We start from the raw sequence: 19,455 nt of genomic DNA on the forward strand, positions 1-19,455 counted from the left end.
ACAGGCAAAAACCTCTTAAGCTCCATATTCAAGCAAATAAAACACTCGGCAAAAATATGAACGATTATTCAATACATAATCAGTATCTTGCAGAGCAAAAAAAAAGAGACATTTTCCAAACCACGTTACCACATATCAATGCTGCATTGTTCAATACTTTAATCCAATATCAGGCAAGAGCAAGAAAGCATTTCAAAAACACAAAGCAGATACAACACATCTAACAAAGATCAAAAGGACAGGTAAAGGTACTTCAAATCTCATAAACTTTCATAAAGCGAATTATGGTCATCACATTACATAATACTCCAGTCTAGGAACATAACCAGAGACATTTCAACAGCTAGAATTAACCAAAACCAGAAAAGGTTTCACATTCCTACACCAATAACTGGAACATCAAGAATCCGAAGGCACCATCAATCCAAATGCACCGGTCAACATGATGTAAGAAGACATCCACACTACTGATAACGACTACTTGGATCTCTGCCTCATCTTTCGGCGCTTCCTCTTGAGCCTCCTCATTCTCTTCTTCTTCCACTGCAGATTAGCAAAGGCTCAGAACAAAGCATCGACGGTATCCATAATTAAGTGTAGTAGTTGAATAAATTAACATGCAAGCAATCTATCTCGTGGGGATAGAAGTAATCTATCTCATGAGGATAAAAGTTTTGGAATCAGAAGTATGAGTGCTTCATTGTAGTTTCATCACGAGATGATCAGAAACACGGACCAATGGTTCTTCATCATGTTCCATAAAACGATTAATTTTGTGGTAGTCATACAGCATAGAGCCTTGACTGAATCATGTTCATGATTTAGCAAGCAGAACACTAACGTACTGACTAACCTACATATGAAAAGAAAGAAACAAATGTACAGGATTTGGCATTCAGAATGAGTAGGAGGAATTCATCATCAAATAGATCAGATAAACGTAAGGTTTCCTCATCATGCCAATACAGTATCATAAAGAAGAATCACATACAGAACAAAGGAAAATCGGCAAGAAAATAAATAAAATGTTCTCTCAGACAAATGCCTCGATTGTCCCCATGGAAAATAAGTAAAATGTTCTCTCAGACAAATGCCTCGATTGTCCCCATGGTTTAATGGAATGGATTAGATCGGACTCGTCATCTGTGTGTTCATCAAGGAGAACCGCATCCAGAAATATAACAATTTAGAACACCTACTCCTATAGTACACACGAAGATTGCTAGCGAAAGAAACATTTTTACAGCTATATAGCAGTAGTAGCAGAAGAAGAAAGTTAAATCGCGCAAGCGCGACACGCAATGCAATTCTCTCAGACAAATGCCTCGATTGTCCCCATGGTTTAATGGAATGGATTAGATCGGACTCGTCATCTGTGTTCGTCATCACGGAGAATCGCAAGCCACAAAATAAACCAACAATAATTTGCACATCCCAAAACCTCAAATCGAACGCACAAAGTACAACAATTTGCACATACCACAACCTCAAATCGAACGCACAAAGTAACCCTACCACCAACGCTACATCGTAACATCTAGATAACCGAATCAGCACAGGTAACAAAGCGAAACGAGGCATGCGAACAGATCAAAAGGGAGAGGATGAACGCGGTAACGAACCTTGGCCCTCATCGCGGCGGAGGAGACGGCGAAGCACTCGCTCTCTGTCCCTTCTCTCTCGACGTCGGCGGCGGCGGATTTGTGGAGGCGGCGAACCGGGTGAGATGGTGGCGGCGAGGTCTCTCTCGTCTTATTTATAGAGCTAAGGGAACAGCGGAAGGGAGAAACCCTAACCAGGCGTGAGCGATGGACGGCTCAGATCTTCCGCCCAACCCGGGTTCTACTCCGATTAGGGCTTTATTTAATGGGCCCAGAAAAAAGGCTTTACCATCTTATTAGGCCCGGCCCATGAAAACTATCAACAAAAGTGCGAAAAGCTTTTGAGTCAAATTCAACGCGAATTCATAAAAACGATAGATTTGTGCCTCGTTTTACAGGACATATGGAAATTTTAAAAGGGTGTAGCTATATTTATGGTGCCAGATTTTTCATCAAAAAATAGTTGACATGTATTTACATTGTAAGTCCCTAAATTACATATGTAATTTTAGTGTATTTACAATGTAAGTCTCAAAATTACATATGTAAGTACTAAAATTATATATGTAAATTTGAAAATTACATATGTAATTAGTATGTAAATTCGTAAATGAGGTGTAACTACTGTGTAAGTGGCTGAAAAAAAATCGACTGTAGCATATGACGTGCAACTCCGTTTTAAAAACTCAAGGATTCATTTCGTGGTAGTAGAACTAGAACTACGTGGTGTGCCACGTCATCGATATTGGCTCAGTTGATGACTTGGCTGGCGGCGCTCGGGTCCGCGTCGCCGTCGGCGCCGGCGCCGGCGGGGGGATCCGGCGCGTACTGGCCGGGCGCCGCCGGCGAGCCCCAGCCGATGGGCTTGAATGGGATGCCGGGGAGAGGCATGCCGAGGCCGGGCATCCCGGGGAACAGCGGGAACGACGGGATCGTCGACGGCGGCAGCCACCACTTCATGCTGTCGCTGCCGGCGGCGCTCCCCGCCTCGGCCGCCGGCCCAGGAGCCGGCGCCGCCGCGTCCGCATCCCCCGCGGCGTACGGCGTCGACCCGGCGTCGACCGGCTCGAACTCCAGGTGGCTGATCTCGTTCTCGTAGTCGTCCAGCAACGGGTCCAGCGGCTCCGTCTCGTCGGCGGCGGCGGCCTTGGAGCCGAAGGCGAAGCCCTGGCCGAAGTCGCCGTCGACGTCGTGGAGGATGCGCAGGCCATGGCCGGAGACGGCGAGCAGGAGGAGGCAGACGAGGATGGACAGCTTCTTCTCCATGGCGTTCCTCCTCTTTGGCTTTCTTGGCCTCCTGCAAATGAGGAGACGCGTGATGAAACCATCAAATCCATCGAAGAAATTATAGCTTGGCAGCAATGGAGTTAGGTTGGATCATGGTGACCTGCATTCTCATTTCAGTATGATAATCTGATAGCTCCAGGAATTGAGAAATGGCATGTCGAAGGTGTGCATTGCCACCTAAACTGCATCCGCATCGTTGAGTATTTGGTAATCTAGTATGATATGCAAATAGATTTCACTGCACAAAGGCTTGAATCAACAACCTTGATGGATCCGCATCTGTTCAGCATTGCAGCCTTGGAGCGGATTTTGAACACAGCCTGACTGCCTGAGATAAATTCAGAACAGCAACACAACATACTGATCCAAAGTTTTGTACGTTCCATTGTCCCTATTCTTTATTCTTATACCCTGTTCTTTTCTCCAACTAAAGTTGGATTAAATTTTGGATACTCATGGCACGCTTTTTAAACTACTAAACGGTGCGTTTCGTGTGAAAACTCTCTGTATGAAAGTTGCTCTAAAATATCATATTAATCTATTTTTCAAGTTTGGAATAATTAAAACTCAATTAATCACATATTATTACAACCTCGTTTTGCGTGAAACACTTAATCTCCATCTTCATTTTTATCTTCAGGACATTCAAACACCATCATTAATGTTCCTCTTCCTTTTCTCATTTGCCCTTATTCATGCAACTTTGTAACTTATCATTTCTATCAATGAAATGGCTACAAGGTAGAGCTGTCTCTACATTCTTATGTCAAAAAATAAAAGATCCAGAGTTCAGAATTCAATGCTATCATATTATTCAGCAGTCAATGTCCATGAAGCCCCTGATATCAGTAGTATCATGATGGTGATCTCACTATTTTCTAATTTCTGCAAACGAATTATGGTGATCTCACTAATTCATTGTTTTGCTGAGCTCCAGTAGTGAAAAGAAGGAAATTAATTGAGCCACTTGAATAACACTACATAACAGAAGAAATGCAGGGCAGAGCAGTTGAAATATTAATTCAGATTGCAGCAAATGAGCGCCCCATTCAGGAAAGCACACAGCTCTCAGATGACAACTGACAACCAATGTCTGCAATACGCAACTGCGCATGGTACAAATTCTTGATTCATTCCACTGATGAAAACCCAGCTAATCTATGATTTCAGTACTTAAAACCCAGACAATCTACTCGCTCTTCTTGAACTTCATGTTCCCCTTCGGTATCTTGCTCAAGACACCTTGATCAAGTTTCTGATACTGGTCACGCAGGAGGCCAAGAATATTGTATAGGAAATCATCAACTTGATCTTCATACTTCTCGTAGAGCACGGGCAGCGTGTGAGCGCTAACAAATCCTGTTCCAGTTAATCAAATGTGAAATATCAGTGACATCTGTCACTAATACAGTGGACTGCGTACATTCAGAAAATAGTGACAACATGAAATTTCTAAATTTCAGAGGGAGAGAAAGATCTTGTCATGGAAGAAAGTTTGAAGTAGCAGTCTCTTACCAATGTAAATGACAGTTAAGAAATTGCACCAGCCCCCAATAACAGCCGCAGCCCACAGTCCAACGATTGCCTGAAAGGAACCATAGTTTGACACAGGCATAAAGGTCAGTGATAAACAAACAGAACAATTTTGTTTGCATATTCAGGGTTTGATTCTTTAGTCTTTACCAGTTTAATCTATTCATGATGTTTATGGAGTACATAAGAACCTAAAGAAGGTCCACATACCAGTACAAAGTGCTTCAGGTTTCTTTCACAAGACACATCCTGAAGAAAACTCAAGAACTTATTTACTTGGGTACCAACTGCAACTGCAATGTTCACAAACAGCTCTTCTGGCAGCTCAACACGGGGTACTTTAGAAGGAGATCTAAAAAGTGGCAAAAGGCATTTTTTATGACAACATGAAGAATTATTAGGGGACACACTATTCAGATGCTTTGTAAATTCCATACCCGCTTAGAGCACTTGAGAAATTGGACCACACGAACTGGACAACCATTCCAAGGACAAGGGCAAATGAAACAATTGTTAGGAAGTGGTAGTCGAGCCACTCAAAGAATACCCAAATTGCTGTTGCAAGAGCCAGGACACTGGAGGATATCTTCTTGTTCCTCCATAGCAACACATCAGCAGCTACAAGCACAGACATAGAGCATCACACATGGCTACACAAAGGAAACATTATAAAAATATAAGAAGATTACATACGCTTTCCACCACCCAGAACTCGATGAATGGTCTTCTGACGACCAAACAGCTTCTCCTTCATTTTGTCAGAGGCAGCGCCTGCGTCGAATTTCCCAGACTTCTGCTTAGGAAGGTTCTCAGCAATGGTATCCATGATGCTGCTCATAATTTTTTCTGTTGCACTCTCCGAATGTTCCGACATCTTGTCGTACCTCACTGCAGAGCACAAAGATAAGTTAGGCAATATGATACTAAATCATATCATGAACATAAATACGAGAAGAAAGACCAGTGAAATTCCAACTTTCCAAGACATGTGCAAGTCTAACTAAAATTAGGGCCAATGTGCTTGATTGACTGAATTCATTGGGACTACACATTCAACATTTCAGGCTAAAGCGTATACAAAGACTCAAATTTGTTATCACTTGTTAGGATACCCATTCCGACTAGTAGCTTTAGTCCCCAGAATTCTCAAGTCTCAATAGTCTCGACTAGTAGCTTTAGTCCCCAGAATTCTCAAGTCTCAATAGTCACCAGCTCATGGAGCAATCTTCTTTTTTTTTCTCGACTAAAGCTTCTTATCAGAACAACTTAAGATAGTCAATTCAGATTTCAATCATGCAATTTGACAAGCATTTCTTTAGAAAAACATTTTTTTTGAAAGATGTCACGCAAAGAAAGGAAGACATTAGATCGTTTTTCATCTAAATCATTTATAGCCATATACTCTTTACAAAGTAAAGTGCTAGCTGAATCTGTTTGCTACAGTACAGCAAAATTGGGGGAATCGAATCGAGTACCAAAACAAGCGTACCGTAAAACAAAAACAAAAGTACCGAAATCAACCCATAATCACAGATTATTAACCAAAACTATCTCCTTGAATGAAATCTGCCCAGACCAAGACCCAGGCTGACCGATCAAACATCAACCAAAAAAACCTTCGATTTCTGGCCTAAGAAAACATCATATACCTTAAAGAAGCATAATCAGAAATCAGAAATGATCTGGTACGGTTCCTCACCTAATAGCAAAACCGTCACAGAATCACAGCATTCATGATAAGACAACCACCTCTAAAATCCCAACCAAAAAAAAACAGACACACGAGCAATCAAATCAACCGCTCTGCAATCAACCCCCAATCACACAATCTAAAAAACCAAACCACGCCCTTTCCCCCAATCTTCCGAACCTATATTAAAAAAACAAATCTACCTTTTCGTTCAGTGGAGTCCCCAAGATTCTCCCTTCCAACAAAAGGCTAGCCAAAAAAGAAAAGAAAAAGATTCCACCTCCACATCGCCACACATAGCGACCATCAGAGCTCGAAACAACCAAGAACAAGGTCTCAAACAGATCATACCCAGGGGAGACACAGCAGCAGATGAACGAAGAGACGGAGAAGCCCTCGGCTCTCGAGCTTCTTGGAGACGAACGAGGCGAAGAGCAAGAGCAGGTATTCAAAGTAGGAGTAGTAGTAGTAGTAGTAGTAGATGGGGAAGTGTTCTTCAAGGGGACTAGTAGCAATTTTATTCCAGTGGTGTGGGTGCGCGGCGTGTGATCTGATTTGCAGCCTGTGCAGTGCTGCACTGCGGGTCCCACGAGCAGGTTATCTGCTACGTGTACGCGTGACCGCTACGGGTTGTTTCACTTACAGGTGGGCCATAGCGGGGGATATTCATCGTGGGGCCCACGTGCAAGAGAATGTCACGATCTCGAGTAGGAAAGGAAAAGAAAAGTGGTTGCATGGAGCACGAGGGAAGTGTGGTCCATTCCGAGGATATTTTTCGAATTTATTATTGGGCTTGTTTGTGTTGAGCAAATCGCCATGTTGCCTGTTGCTGATTCGAAAATAATTGCTGAATTGTTCGCTGGGGCCAAAATATATATGAGTTTAAGCAAAATTTACACTCCACGTGGGTGCCATTGTTCAAAAAAAAATTGAAGAAAAAAGAGTTGAATGATTGAGTCGGCAACTGCCTAGATATATAGAGCACGTGGGCAACTAAAAGTAACCACAACCTGCTTTGTAAGTCGTTTTGATTTTCTTAAATCAATTAAGTTTATACAAAAGTATAGTATTCTCTTCATCCTAAAATATAAGAACATAAAATTAGATGGGATATTTTGATATTTTTCTAGTACTACATATCTAAATAGACTATGTATAGATTAATTTGTGCTTTTCCTTAAACACGTTCACGTCATTGTATTGTACTATGATCTGAAAAATGTGTTTTTGTGGTTTGCTAAAAATGCCTTTTGATATGATTATCTAAAGATATTTATCCTAATACTATGACGCACTAAAAATGGTACTATTGTGGACTAGGTTCTCTCAAACATATTCTTTTTTATGTGTGCTCTAGTCCAAAGTGCAAACTAGTGTAAGCACGTGTGGTGTTAAGTGAGCACTTAGGTTTAGCCCTTGTACATTATAAATTTATGCTCAAAATATATGGCCCAATGTAAAATTTACTCTTATAAATTTGATAAACTTCACAATCCATGACAAAAACAATGGCCCTTGAGGCCTTACCTCCTTGCATCATTAATTGGCGCACAATCAAAACACCATGGCTCTCTTTCTATGAAAGATTCTGGATTTTCAAACTCATGAACAGTGCATTTCATGTAAAAAAAAATCTATATAAAGGTATCTCCTCTGATCTTCTTAGAACAAAATTTCAACTTTATAATAGTTGATTTAGTCATTTATATACCCTAGAATAGTGAGCTGTCACAAAACCAGATAATCCACTCAATTAGACAATTAGAAGATAAAAAAAGCTAAAAAAATATGGGTGGCTAGTTTGGTAAACATAGAATGGCATCTTGCCAAACTCTTTTGGCAAGAGAAAGGTTTGGCAACTTCCGCTTGAACTGGCCGAAGTTGTAAGCAATTGAAGCCTCCCAACAAGATCATCTATCAAAACTCCATTGGAAAGCCTGCAACTGTTTTTTTTATATTAAAAAAAAACTCCATTGGAAAGAGTCAGAAAAAGGCCTGGCTACAAAGCACCCAAAGGCTGGATCATTGGGCCGGGTCACTGGCTGCGGTTGGACGGACAGTGGGCCTCTGTTGCCGTGTGGGGTGGGCCGGACCGTGGGCCCATGCAGTCACTCCATACCCGGACGGACGACGCCTCCGCCGCCCGCCGCCTCGCCTGCGTCGATCGATCTCCATCGCCGCCGCGCTACCATCGTTTCCGGCGTCTGCTGCTTCCGCCGCATATCCTCGCTCGATCGCTGGCTGGTGAGTATCCATGCATCCCCTCTTTCTCGAATTTGCATTAGTCCTAGCTAGGGTTCACAAACTGTGTGTGTCGCTTGACATATCTAGGGGTGGTACTCATCCTGACATATCACATATGCTCTTTGATTTGTGCTAGAATCGTGTGCCAGGCTAGCTTAGATTGTTTCAGATCTGTGTTGAAATTGAGAACAATGCTACATGTTAAATTGAGGGATAAGTTTTTTTTTTCTGATGAAGTTGCGTGCTTGTACAAATTAGTCTTGATTTTCACCGCACCTGAATTTCATTTCTCAAACGGAAAAAAAAAAACTCTGTACAAACGACGGGCAAGGCTATAAATTATTCTCGATTGATTATACCCTCTCTAGTCATTGCTCGTTCCTTGCTGTTATTGATTAATAGCTCAAAAATAATCCAGATTTTTCACCCTTCTCCACTGAACGTCTAGTTACTTCTCCTTTTCAGTGTCAGTCAGGCTACGGTACCAACGAATTAAGAGAAATTTAATTTAAGTCGCTCATCTGTTCTGTTGACATGTGCAATGAATTATTCTCTTTCCTTGATTGGACAGACCTTCAGGTCAACGAAGTGTGAGTGTTGAAGATGAGTTGTCAGAAGTTCAGCCGTCAGTCTCTGCACTTGGCGTTGAACGAGGGGCGCGGCTTGTACTCGCTAAGGCACATGGACGTATCAAAGCTCTTCTACCCATCAATGGCAGAAGCACTGGAAGCAGAGGCTAAAGCGAAGAAGAAGAAGAATGGCGCCAACAAAATCGGGAGCATCGGCCGTTTGCCAACACCGAGCATACACTACCAACCACATGTGTCGGCTACGTCTAATCCATACAATTTCACTAATGTGTTTGCTCTCTTTGGTGAGAACAAGAACAAGATCCTCTTCTCAGACATGGAAGGCCACTCCAGCACCTACAACACCGAGTTGCATTCCTTCATGATCATGCCTGATCTGAATTCACCCAAGGGACCCAATTGTTTGGCTGCTCATATCACCCGCACTGCTGCCCACGCAAGGTATGACTTTGATATCCGGCCTGATGTGGACTACGATTTCTTTGCCTATAATCCCCATGGTGAGCACACTGACAGCCTCTACTTGATGGACATGGACCAAGGCAAACCAAGCTCCTTTGAACTGCTTGCATACTATCCTGTGGGGGAATGGCAATGGTGCTCACTCCCATTGCCGCCGTTCTTTGATGACCCGGAGCACAAGGCCTGCAACAACATATCCTACGCAGTCATCGATGGTACCCGAATCTGCATATCATCTGCCACTGCGACCTACTCTTTTGACACAGTGGCCCTCGAGTGGAGCAAGATTGGTGATTGGGTGTTGCCCTTCCACGCCAAAGCCGAGTACATTCCTGAGCTCAAACTATGGCTTGGCCTGTCAGCTAGCAGTCCCTCTGACTTGTGTGCTTTGGACCTCTCCACTGCTGCCATGGATTCTTGTGATGTGCTACCCATGGTGCATCATGTTGGGCTTGATGCTGACCTTCCTGAGGGTTGGTCGCTGAAAAATCGTACCCTGGTGAACCTGGGCATGGGCCGGTTTTGCATTACCATGTTCTTCCATACTGCAGATGACGGTCCTCAGGTGATCGTCTTCACCGGTGTGGATGTCGTGCCCTGTGGTGACAATCAACAAGGGGGGCAGGCCCTCCACAGGATCAAGCACAAGTCCAAATGCCTTGTCACAGACAGGATCGAGCATGTGCTATGAATTGTGATCGTCGATGCTCTCATCTAGAGATTGCAATCGACAGGTTTTTATTTTATTAGGAGCTAATCGTGTTCTAACTCTTATACCAAATGTTTGACCGTTCATCTTATTCAAAAACTTTTGTGAAATATGTAAAACTATATATATATACATATAAATATATTTAACAATGAATCAAATGATAGGAAAAGAATTAATAATTACTTAAATTTTTTGAATAAGACGAACGGTCAAACATATTTAAAAAAGTCAACGGCTTCAAATATTTAAAAACGGGGGGAGTATTAATAGCGCTGTTGCTAGAGAAAATATTGATGGTTTATAACTCTAATATGGCCAATTATAGTACAAAACTTACGCTGTGTTTAGTTTCTGAAATTGGGGAGAAGTTTGGAGAAAGTTGGTAGTTTGGAAAAAAAAGTTAGAAGTTTATGTGTGTAGGAAAGTTTTGGATGTGATGAAAAGTTGAGAGTTGGGGGGAAGTTTAGTGTGACCTAAACACACCCTTAGCCCGAATGATCAAGCACAAGTCCAAACGTTTCATCACTCACATCAAGTTCGTACTCTGAGGTCATCGATTGATCCTCATTTATCCATGTTTAACCTACTGGGAGAAGTAGGTTCAGAGCCATTAGGAGGACAAATACTGCACGCAGTGATTTTGCTTTAATGTGCCATCTACTCACTCCGTCCCAAAAAAAGACAAACACTGTATTTCCGTGTTCAACATTTGACCGTCCGTCTTATATGAAATTTTTTTATAATTAGTATTTTCATTGTTGTTAGATGATAAAACATGATTAATACTTTACTAGTAATATGCCCGTGCTAACGCTACGATGTTATTATTGTTATTTTATAAAAATATTAGAATTTCATGTTAGGGCAAATAATTTTCACACAATCCTCTCAGATTCAATGTCGTATATGAATTTAAAGTAGGCAGATAACAATAATATGATTTGCCTGAAAATAATAATCCATAACCATCGATTACTTCAATATACAATATACGTGAGCAATATATGTGGACACTATATGTCCACATAAAAAAGACAAAAAGTGGTAGAGAATTATTCCATTAATTTGCATACAAACATGATTAATACTTTATGTGTGACTTGTCTTTTTAATTTTTTTCATAATTTTTTCAAATAAGACGGACGGTCAAACGTTAGACACGTAAACCCAGAGTTTGTCTTTTTTTAGGACGGAGGGAGTATATATTTATGTTACTGTTGTACTGTGTTTTATTTTTTGTTGTAAGGACTATGCATATCTTAGCCCTTGTTTCTCTGCCGATAAAACTTAATATATGTGCCATCTATATTTATGTTACTGTTGTACTAGTTTTTATTTTTTTGGTGGTAAGAACTATGTATATCTTAGCCCTTGTTTCTCTGCCAATAAAACTAAAGCTATAGCTCAAGTGTGGCGTCTGCTCAGAGATTGGCTGTGAATGGCATTCCCGCTTCCAGAAGAAGGGCCTATGGAGTTTGGGGATTGGTGGCTGAAATCTATTAGCCGTTTTCGGACGTGCTACAGGGGGCTTTTGATTCCCTTTGTCTCATGGTGTATTGGTTCATTTGGAAAGAACGCAACACAAGGATTTTTGAGCATACATCTTGCACAACAGCTTAGCTCTACCGGGATATTAGAGAGGAAATCCTAATTTGGAGAGAAGCAGAGATCTTTAAACGAGTAGATTATCAGTGCTCAGTTTTGTGAGAGTTCTTATGTGGTGTTTGAATCTTCTGAAGATAAGGATGAAGATGAAGATTAAGTGTTTCACGTAAAACGAGGTGGTAATAACGTGTGATTAATCAAGTTTTAATTATTACGAACTTGAGAAATGAATCAATCTTATATTTTAGAACAACTTTCATATAGAAAGTTTTAGCATGAAACGCACCATTTATCAGTTTGAAAAACGTGCCATGAGTATCCAAAATTTAATCCAACTTTTGTTAGAGGCGTCACCCGAAGGTGATCGCTCCTGTCGTTTCTTCAACAATCAACACAGCTTCTACGGATTATAGGTGCGGTTGCAGCACTGCATGCGAGCACAACTTGACAGCGATCGATTAATGAAGCTGAAGTTACCACGAAATCTGAGGCTGCATATCTTTAGACTAATGAAGCTGAAGTTACCGATTACTAATGTTTGAGGGAGTTCCTTCTTGCTTCGTTAGTGGAATTTGGCCCGGCACAAAAATGATAAAATTAAACGCAAATGAAGATTGGCCCGGCGCAAAGTGACAAAATGAAACAGGAATTGGAGATGCGGGGTATCGATCCCCGTACCTCTCGCATGCTAAGCGAGCGCTCTACCATCTGAGCTACATCCCCGTGATGAGCACAAGTTTTTTGATCTTGATTGATACTGTGTTCATAACTGATGGACTGTAAATCGCCAAAATGCATATGCAACACTGCAGCTAGCAGTACATCGATATGCAAGTGTTTTTTTTTTTTTTGAAAGGAACCAGCACAAGAATGTGCTTATTCATTAAATATAGCAGGAGAAAAATACAACCCCTAGGGGCAAAGAAAAAGCAAAAAACAAGGAAAGCTGTACACTATACAAACTGCGGGATGATCTCTCCAAGACGCTTGGCGCCTGCCAAGGCCCACATGCCAGCCTCTTCTTTTATCTTTGAAAGTAGATACGAGGTTGCGGTTTCCTTATGATCAAATATCCTCCTATTTCGCTCCTTCCAGACTTCCCATACGATGAGTAGAATCAGGGTGCGGAGTCCCTTCTTGGGGACGCCAGACATAGAGGTCAGCATTTCCCACCAATCTTTGATTGATTGCGCCACCCCCCAGCGTCGGGGTTCTAGCTGGTGGAACCCTACCCATGTCGCAACGAGGTTCCAAATCCGTCTCGTATACCTGCACTCGACGACGAGGTGCAAAGCCGTTTCATCTTCTCTTCTGCAGAGAGGGCACCTGCCATTATTTTGCCAACCCCTGGTTGCAAGCCGGTCAGAGGTCCAAACCCTATTCTGTATGATAAGCCAAGCGTGGAGTTTGCATTTTCCGGGCGCCCAGACCTTCCAGATCAAGGAGTCAAAAGTTGTGTCAGGCGCGCCAACACACTGCGCTTTGTAGGCCGATGAAGCCGAGTACTGCCCATGAGGAGTGAACTTCCAGGCGATTTGGTCTGACTCTTCTTCTTCTAACTGCACGTTGCGAACTGTAGTCCATAGGGCCACCAGCTGCTCCACAAGGGCCACTGTAATTACTGGGTTTGTCTCCAGTGCCAAATCACCTACCTAGGCATCATTCTCCTTTCCTTGGCGTAGGGTCTTTTTCCTCTTCTTAGAAATTGCGTATACTAGGGGCATGAGGTCCTTTGGTCTTCTCCCATCAATCCACGCAGAGTCCCAGAATCGCGCTATATTCTCGTCACCAATGGTTATCTTAGTGGATGCGGCAAACAAGCTCTTGTCTACTTCATCGTAGGGGATCTCGAGACCAACCCATGGCTTGTTTGGGTCCTTCCATTCATGCCACAGCCAGGTAGACGCAGGGCTCTCATGAATTTTTCTAGGTTCAGGACCCCGAGGCCTCCTTGCCTAGTTGGCAGACATGTCTTTGTCCAATTGACTTTGCATTTTCCACCCGTGATGTCCCCCGTGCCAGCCCAGAGAAAACGTCGCCGCTGCTTGTCTAGGCACTCCAAGGCTTCCTTTGAACTTTTTAGAGCGGTCAGTAAGTAGATTGGCTGCGCCGTCAGCACTGATTTGACAAGTGTGGACCTCCCGGCAAGCCATGTTTTTGCCTCTCCATCCCGTTATACGCCCTGTGATCTTATCAAAGATGTGCTGCATGTCCGCCTTTCGCATCCGCCCGAGGATCAGGGGAAGTCCTAGGTATTTGATCGGGAAGCATGCTCTCACTGCCGGGACTCCCTCTAGGACGTCGTCCAAATCAATGTTATTGCATTTGATGGCCGCGACTTGAGATTTTTGGAAGTTGGTAACGAGTCCAGTGGCCATGCCGAAACGTTGCAAGATTTCCGTGAGCACTTGGACATCCCCTCTTGTGGGATTAACGAAAATGGCAGCGTCATCTGCATACATAGATGTTCTCAGGCGAGGCATTCTGCCTCGAAGCTTACAGAGCGAACCCAGGTCTGTTGCCTTTGTAAGGAGCCGTTGGAGAGGGTCGATTGCTAGGACAAAAAGGAGCGGAGACAGCGGGTCTCCATGCCAAAGTCCTCTCCCATGCGTGATTTTTTGACCAGGGATGCCGTTGAGAAGAACTTGCGAGGTAGATGTGCAGAGGAGGGCACCTAGCCAGTCTCTCCATTTTACAGGGAAGCCTAGGCGTTGCAAAAGGGCCATCAAGTAGTCCCAACGAATGGAATCAAATGCTTTCGTGATGTCGAGCTTGAAGAAGAGCATCAGCCGATTCGTACGGTGAAATCTTCTGGCCATGTTCCTCACAAAGAGGAAGTTGTCATGAATGCTTCTTCCCTTGATGAAGGCGCTTTGGTTGATGGAGACCAAGGAGCGCATGTGGGGCCTCAGCCGCAACGCCAGTAGCTTGGAGAAGATTTTGGCTATGCTATGGATTAGACTAATCGGCCTGTAGTCCGAAACACTCTCCGCCCCTTCCTTCTTCGGGATCAACACAATATTCGCTGAGTTCAGAAGGCCCAAGCTGGCGCAGTGGAGGTTGAAGATGGAATTGAAGACAAGGGAAACATCCTCCTTGACGATATCCCAACAGCTTTTAAAGAAGATACCAGTGTAACCATCTGGCCCTGGCGCTTTGTCAACTGGCATCTCTTTGATAGCCCGGTGGATCTCCTGCTCCGAGAAAGGCTCTTCCAAGGTAGAGAGGTTGAAAGGCTGGATGTCTAGAGCTTCCCAGTTGAGCTCATTCGGCCTCGGCCCCGGCCGCCCCATTAAATGGTCATTTCTTTCTCATCGTGAGTGACTGCCCAGCCATTTTCCTTGCGGAGTCTTTGAATGCTATTCTTCCTCCTACGCGCATTCACCCTGAAGTGAAAAAACTTTGTGTTTGCCTCCCCTTCACGGATATGAGTCAACCTGGAAGCCTGTCTTTTCCTTGCCCTCTCTATCGTGGCGAGAGTCAGAGTTTTGCGCTTTAGGGTAGCTCTTAGCCGCAATTCCGGGCCAGAGAGATCTCTGTGTTCCTGGGCCACATCAAGCCGCTGAATGACATCGAGTGCCATGTGAAACTGAATTTTCACCTCCATGAATAGACTTTTAGCCCAGGTTTTAATGCAAGAAGCTGTGCGCTGTAGCTTGTGATTTATGCGGCGCATTGGCTCTATGTGCGGGGATGGTTGTGTCCAACTAGCCTTGACCATGTCCTTGAAACCCGAAATGCGTGTCCAAAAGTTCTCAAATCTAAAGGGGCGCGGCTTGCGCGGGGCAGCGGGATTTGAAAGAACGAGAGGGCAGTGGTCTGACGGCCTTGTTGGGAGGGCATGCAGGACATGGTGATGGAAGGCGAGATCCCAGTTCTCATTGCAGAAACAACGATCAAGCTTCACTAGAGTGGGCCTTTGACGCTCATTACTCCAAGTGAATCTCCTGTTTTGCAAGGGGATCTCGCGGAGTTCACATCGATCGATTGTCGCTCGAAAGCGCCTCATGCGAGCTAGATTAAGGTTGCCATTGTTTTTGTCCCTTGCTCGGTAGATCATGTTGAAATCCCTGAATAGGAGCCACCCTTCGCCAGCATTGGGCTTTAGCCACCTTATGTGCCTAAGGAAGGCATCCTTAAGCCGGTGTCTCGTGGGCCCGTACACCCCGGTCATAAGGAAGGTAGCCCCTGTGAGTGGGACCGTCACTTGTGCTGAGATCGAAAAGCGGCCGATTCGAATATCTTGTAGGATGAGGGCAGCACTGTTCCAAAGGATGATAATTCCCCCTCTCGTGCCCATGGCCGGTTTGAAGGCAAAGCTATCCAATTTGTAGCCACCCAGGAAGCGGGCGAGGCCGTCGTCAATGTTCTGAAGTTTCATCTCTTGGAGGCATGCTAGGTTGCATTTCGTATCCAACATCATCTCGTGGACCGTGTTGCAGCGTGCTGGCGAATTGAGCCCCCTCACATTCCAACTAATGAAATCTAGGTTGTGCGACATCTGCAAACCAGAGGTGGACTCTTGATTGGGAGAGTAGGCCCAGCCGGGGTTAGAGCACGGCCTGCTTGGCGCGAAGGAGGGGAAGGGGACTTGGGCCGGGAAGATCCCGCACGGCCATAATTGCGTCGGCCTCGAGTGTCGTTGCACGCGCAGCCCAACGAGGCCCAAGATGGAGGACGGCCTTAGAAGGCGCGTGGAGGCCCAAGCGAGAGCGCGAAGGCCCAAGCGAGGCCTAGCGAGAGGTATGGCCCGTGGCTGGGGAGCCGCTAGCGTCGTCGTCATCATTTCTGCCTTCGTCGCGGCGGCGCACATACACACAGACGCCGGCGGCAGATGAGGCGCAACTCAAGCGGGGAAAAAGACAGCGCAGGCAGGGTGAAGCGAAGCGAAGTTCTGACCGACATGTGCTCCAAGAGTTGAGGTTCCATAGAAATGCTGGGAAGACGGCACGCAGGCCACCGGCGACACACCAGCTGCAAAAGAAAAGACGACGACGATACATGGAGCGATGACAGCTCCGAATCCGACGATACATGGAGCGACGACAGCTCCGAATCCGCGCGCACAAGCGCTGCTCAAGCGAGCGTTTCTTCCACTTCATCGGCCACATCAGTGATCCCTTCGCCCACAAGAGGGAGCAGAGCGGCATCCATGGCTCACTCATCATCGTCGTCGAGGCCGAAGATCGCCGTCAAGGCGGCGATGGCGTGCGGCGGCAGGGGCCCATCCAACATGGCCATGTACTGGCTGAGAATGCGCTCCACGGAGGCATCTTCTTCGTCATGGAGGATGCCCAACCTCCTGAACAGGACGCATTGGCACCTCTCCATCGTCGGTCTTGTAGGTTGCTTGGCGAGGCGCTCACTCCGCCGGGTTACCTGGCTATGCTGCCTCGGCCGGAGCTTCACCTTTCTTGTGAGGATGACCGGCCGCAGACATGGAAGCGTCAAGCGCGGCGGCGGCGCAATGATAGCCGGCGGAGGCGAGGTGAACAGTCCCGCGATGGTGCATGGCGAGGATGCATGTTCCGGCAGCGAGCCCGGCTCCAGCGCCGACGGGGGCGGGGTGGCTGGCATCGGGGTCATCTCTTGGGGAAGCAGCGCCCCGGGGAGCGGCGCCGGCAGAATCTTGTCGGCCGCAGCGTCGCTGGCCAGATCTTCCAAGCAGCGAGGCGGGGACGCTGCGAGAGGTGCCGGTGACATGGGCTGTGGTAGGAGAGTGTCATCGCCTGGGGTGCGAGCTGCAGCGGCAGCCAGCTCAAGGCGCATCAGCGCCTCCTCAATTTGCTAGCAGGTTGTCAGCGTTTCGACCGCTGGCGTGGCCGGCAAGGCCTCCCTGATGCGGCCAAAGACGCGCGCAATAGGCACCGGCTTCCATGTCGTGCCGCCAAACCAGGTTTCAGTCCCAGTGGAAGACCGGATGGCCAGGTCCTCCGTCGCCGTCGGAGGTGGCGCAGTCATGGCCTTATCAGCGACAAGCGCGAGGCGAAGCAGCTGATCACCAGTTAAAGTCGGAGGGCTCGCCGGGATTTCCTGCGTCCTGAACGGGGAAGTGTGCAAAGCATGCAGCAATCGAAATTTGCAAACCTCGGTGTGAAGCTCCTGCTGGCGGGAAGGCAGAGAGATCTCTGCCAGGTGTGGCTCGGGGTGGACAGGGTCGGTGACGTTGTCCACGTCAGTTGCACTAGCGTGATGACGCCGGCCGCCATGGCGACTGTGCCCTCCCCTGTCGCGCTGGCATGGGGAGCGTGTACGTTCACGGCGGTAGTCTTGATCAATCGCACGTTGTTCGCCGCGGCCGCGCCCGAAGTCTCGTCCCCGTTCGTCCCAATCGTCGTCATCTCGATCCCTGCGCCGCCAGTTTTGATTAGCCCTGGGGTGGTCGTTGTTGTGCCCCTAGCGGCCTCTTCTCCCGCCGCGGGCACGGTCGTCATGGTCGGCCGGGGCGTCACGATCATCATCGCCGCGGCCGTCTTCGTCTTCATCTTGGTCATGCTTGATGCCCGCCGCGCATCCGCGGCGAGACCGATCACGCACCCGCGCACGACCGCCGTGACGTGCGCCGTCGTCACCCCTGTTTCCTCGCTCTCCGCGCTCTGGGCTATGCGCTCCACGGAGCTCGTCCTCCCGATCGTGGTCGCCCAGGCGGTCATGAACAGAGCGCGGCGGCGGTGGGTGGTGTGGGAAGTCCTCGAAGACTCGCCCGGGTGCCTGCTCGCCATCCAACACCCCCAGGGTCCACGGCAGCAAGCGTCGCTTCGTCGGCTGGAAGGAGCCTTGCGCCTCTAGGTCGATGATCGCCGCCGTGTAGTCATGGATCGCCGTCGTGTAGTCATGGATCGCCGCCGCCGCGTGAATGGAAAAGCACCGGATGACGCACTCCCCGCTGCCAGTGCTCTGGTGGATTTTCCGCCACGAGCAGGGGGGCCAGCTGCTGGTCCTTCGCGCGGGTGGTGAAGCCAAGCCACATCCGCTTCGGGATGGTACTGGGGTTCGCCGTCCACGCCCACAGATCAATGGAGCAAGTGTTGCCAGACTCCATCGGGTGGACGAGGTCGGTCTCGATCTGTTCCAAGGCACAGGTGCGCCCAATGAGGCGCTCAGCGATGTCCGCTGCCCAAGCGTGCATAGGGACGCCATCAAGGCAGAGCCGCACACGGAACATCAACGCGACGCCGAGAGCGCTTTGCAGGCTGCGCCACTTGATGAAGTGGATTTCAATCCCGCGACGCTTGACGTAGCCCTTCGCAATGGCTTCCTCGCAATGGCGGCGATGTTGGAACTTGATGAGGAAAGCTTGGGGATGGTGGAGCGAGACAGCCACATCACCGCGGCGAAGCTTGAACTCGTCCAAGAACGCCTGCTCGATGTCTTGCGGCCCCGTCGACGGAGGCGCGTGCGGCCCAGGAAACAGCCGCGGTCTCACTCCACTCGCGCAGCTCCTCATCAATGGCGTACGAGGTAGGGATGAAGATGGTGTCTTCCTCCGGGCGCGTGGCCAGGTCGCCGAGCTGCGTCATCCTGGTTGCCCGCGTTCTCGGCGGGGGCGGCGGAAGCTGGAACGGAAAGGCCGGGCGATTGCTCGTCTGCAGCTCGCGCACGCGATGACGGGGAGACGGACTCTTGCGCAGGTGACACGGTGACGACGAGCGAGGACACAACTGCGGGGGCGTGCGAGCGCCCAACCGCGCGCGCCGAAGCGGGGACCAAGAGAGCGCACGCACGGCGCGA

General features: G+C 47.1%; 2 protein-coding genes, 1 long non-coding RNA gene and 5 other non-coding genes across 8 annotated transcripts; all 8 read right to left on the reverse strand.

Moving 5' to 3' along the window:
• Positions 1 to 249: 249 nt before the first annotated feature.
• On the reverse strand, positions 250 to 1,808 carry LOC127766050 (uncharacterized). Its single transcript, XR_008016199.1, has 2 exons — positions 1,623 to 1,808; positions 250 to 543 (listed from the first exon to the last, which is right to left on the reverse strand). It is a non-coding gene; the product is annotated as an uncharacterized LOC127766050 (long non-coding RNA).
• LOC127769149 (small nucleolar RNA SNORD18) lies at positions 677 to 758 on the reverse strand. The gene has a single exon (XR_008016716.1). It is a non-coding gene; the product is annotated as a small nucleolar RNA SNORD18 (small nucleolar RNA).
• LOC127769161 (small nucleolar RNA Z105) lies at positions 896 to 963 on the reverse strand. Its single transcript, XR_008016727.1, has one exon. It is a non-coding gene; the product is annotated as a small nucleolar RNA Z105 (small nucleolar RNA).
• Positions 1,078 to 1,163, reverse strand: LOC127769134 (small nucleolar RNA SNOR75). The gene has a single exon (XR_008016702.1). It is a non-coding gene; the product is annotated as a small nucleolar RNA SNOR75 (small nucleolar RNA).
• On the reverse strand, positions 1,308 to 1,394 carry LOC127769135 (small nucleolar RNA SNOR75). Its single transcript, XR_008016703.1, has one exon. It is a non-coding gene; the product is annotated as a small nucleolar RNA SNOR75 (small nucleolar RNA).
• Positions 1,809 to 2,033: 225 nt separating the features above from the next.
• Positions 2,034 to 2,877, reverse strand: LOC127765026 (U1 small nuclear ribonucleoprotein C-like). Its single transcript, XM_052289825.1, has one exon. It carries the CDS (start codon positions 2,865 to 2,867, stop codon positions 2,352 to 2,354), a length of 516 nt encoding a protein of 171 aa, XP_052145785.1. The 5' UTR covers positions 2,868 to 2,877; the 3' UTR covers positions 2,034 to 2,351.
• A 1,018-nt stretch (positions 2,878 to 3,895) lies between these two features.
• On the reverse strand, positions 3,896 to 6,620 carry LOC127765025 (reticulon-like protein B8). Its single transcript, XM_052289824.1, has 6 exons — positions 6,463 to 6,620; positions 5,115 to 5,309; positions 4,859 to 5,039; positions 4,632 to 4,773; positions 4,404 to 4,473; positions 3,896 to 4,247 (listed from the first exon to the last, which is right to left on the reverse strand). Exons 2-6 carry the CDS (start codon positions 5,293 to 5,295, stop codon positions 4,078 to 4,080), a joined length of 744 nt encoding a protein of 247 aa, XP_052145784.1. The 5' UTR covers positions 5,296 to 5,309; positions 6,463 to 6,620; the 3' UTR covers positions 3,896 to 4,077.
• Positions 6,621 to 12,374: 5,754 nt separating this feature from the next.
• Positions 12,375 to 12,447, reverse strand: TRNAA-AGC (transfer RNA alanine (anticodon AGC)). Its single transcript has one exon. It is a non-coding gene; the product is annotated as a tRNA-Ala (tRNA).
• Positions 12,448 to 19,455: the final 7,008 nt, after the last annotated feature.

This window comes from Oryza glaberrima, chromosome 3 (genome assembly GCF_000147395.1).
Source record: "Oryza glaberrima chromosome 3, OglaRS2, whole genome shotgun sequence".
Taxonomy (NCBI): Eukaryota; Viridiplantae; Streptophyta; class Magnoliopsida; order Poales; family Poaceae; genus Oryza; species Oryza glaberrima.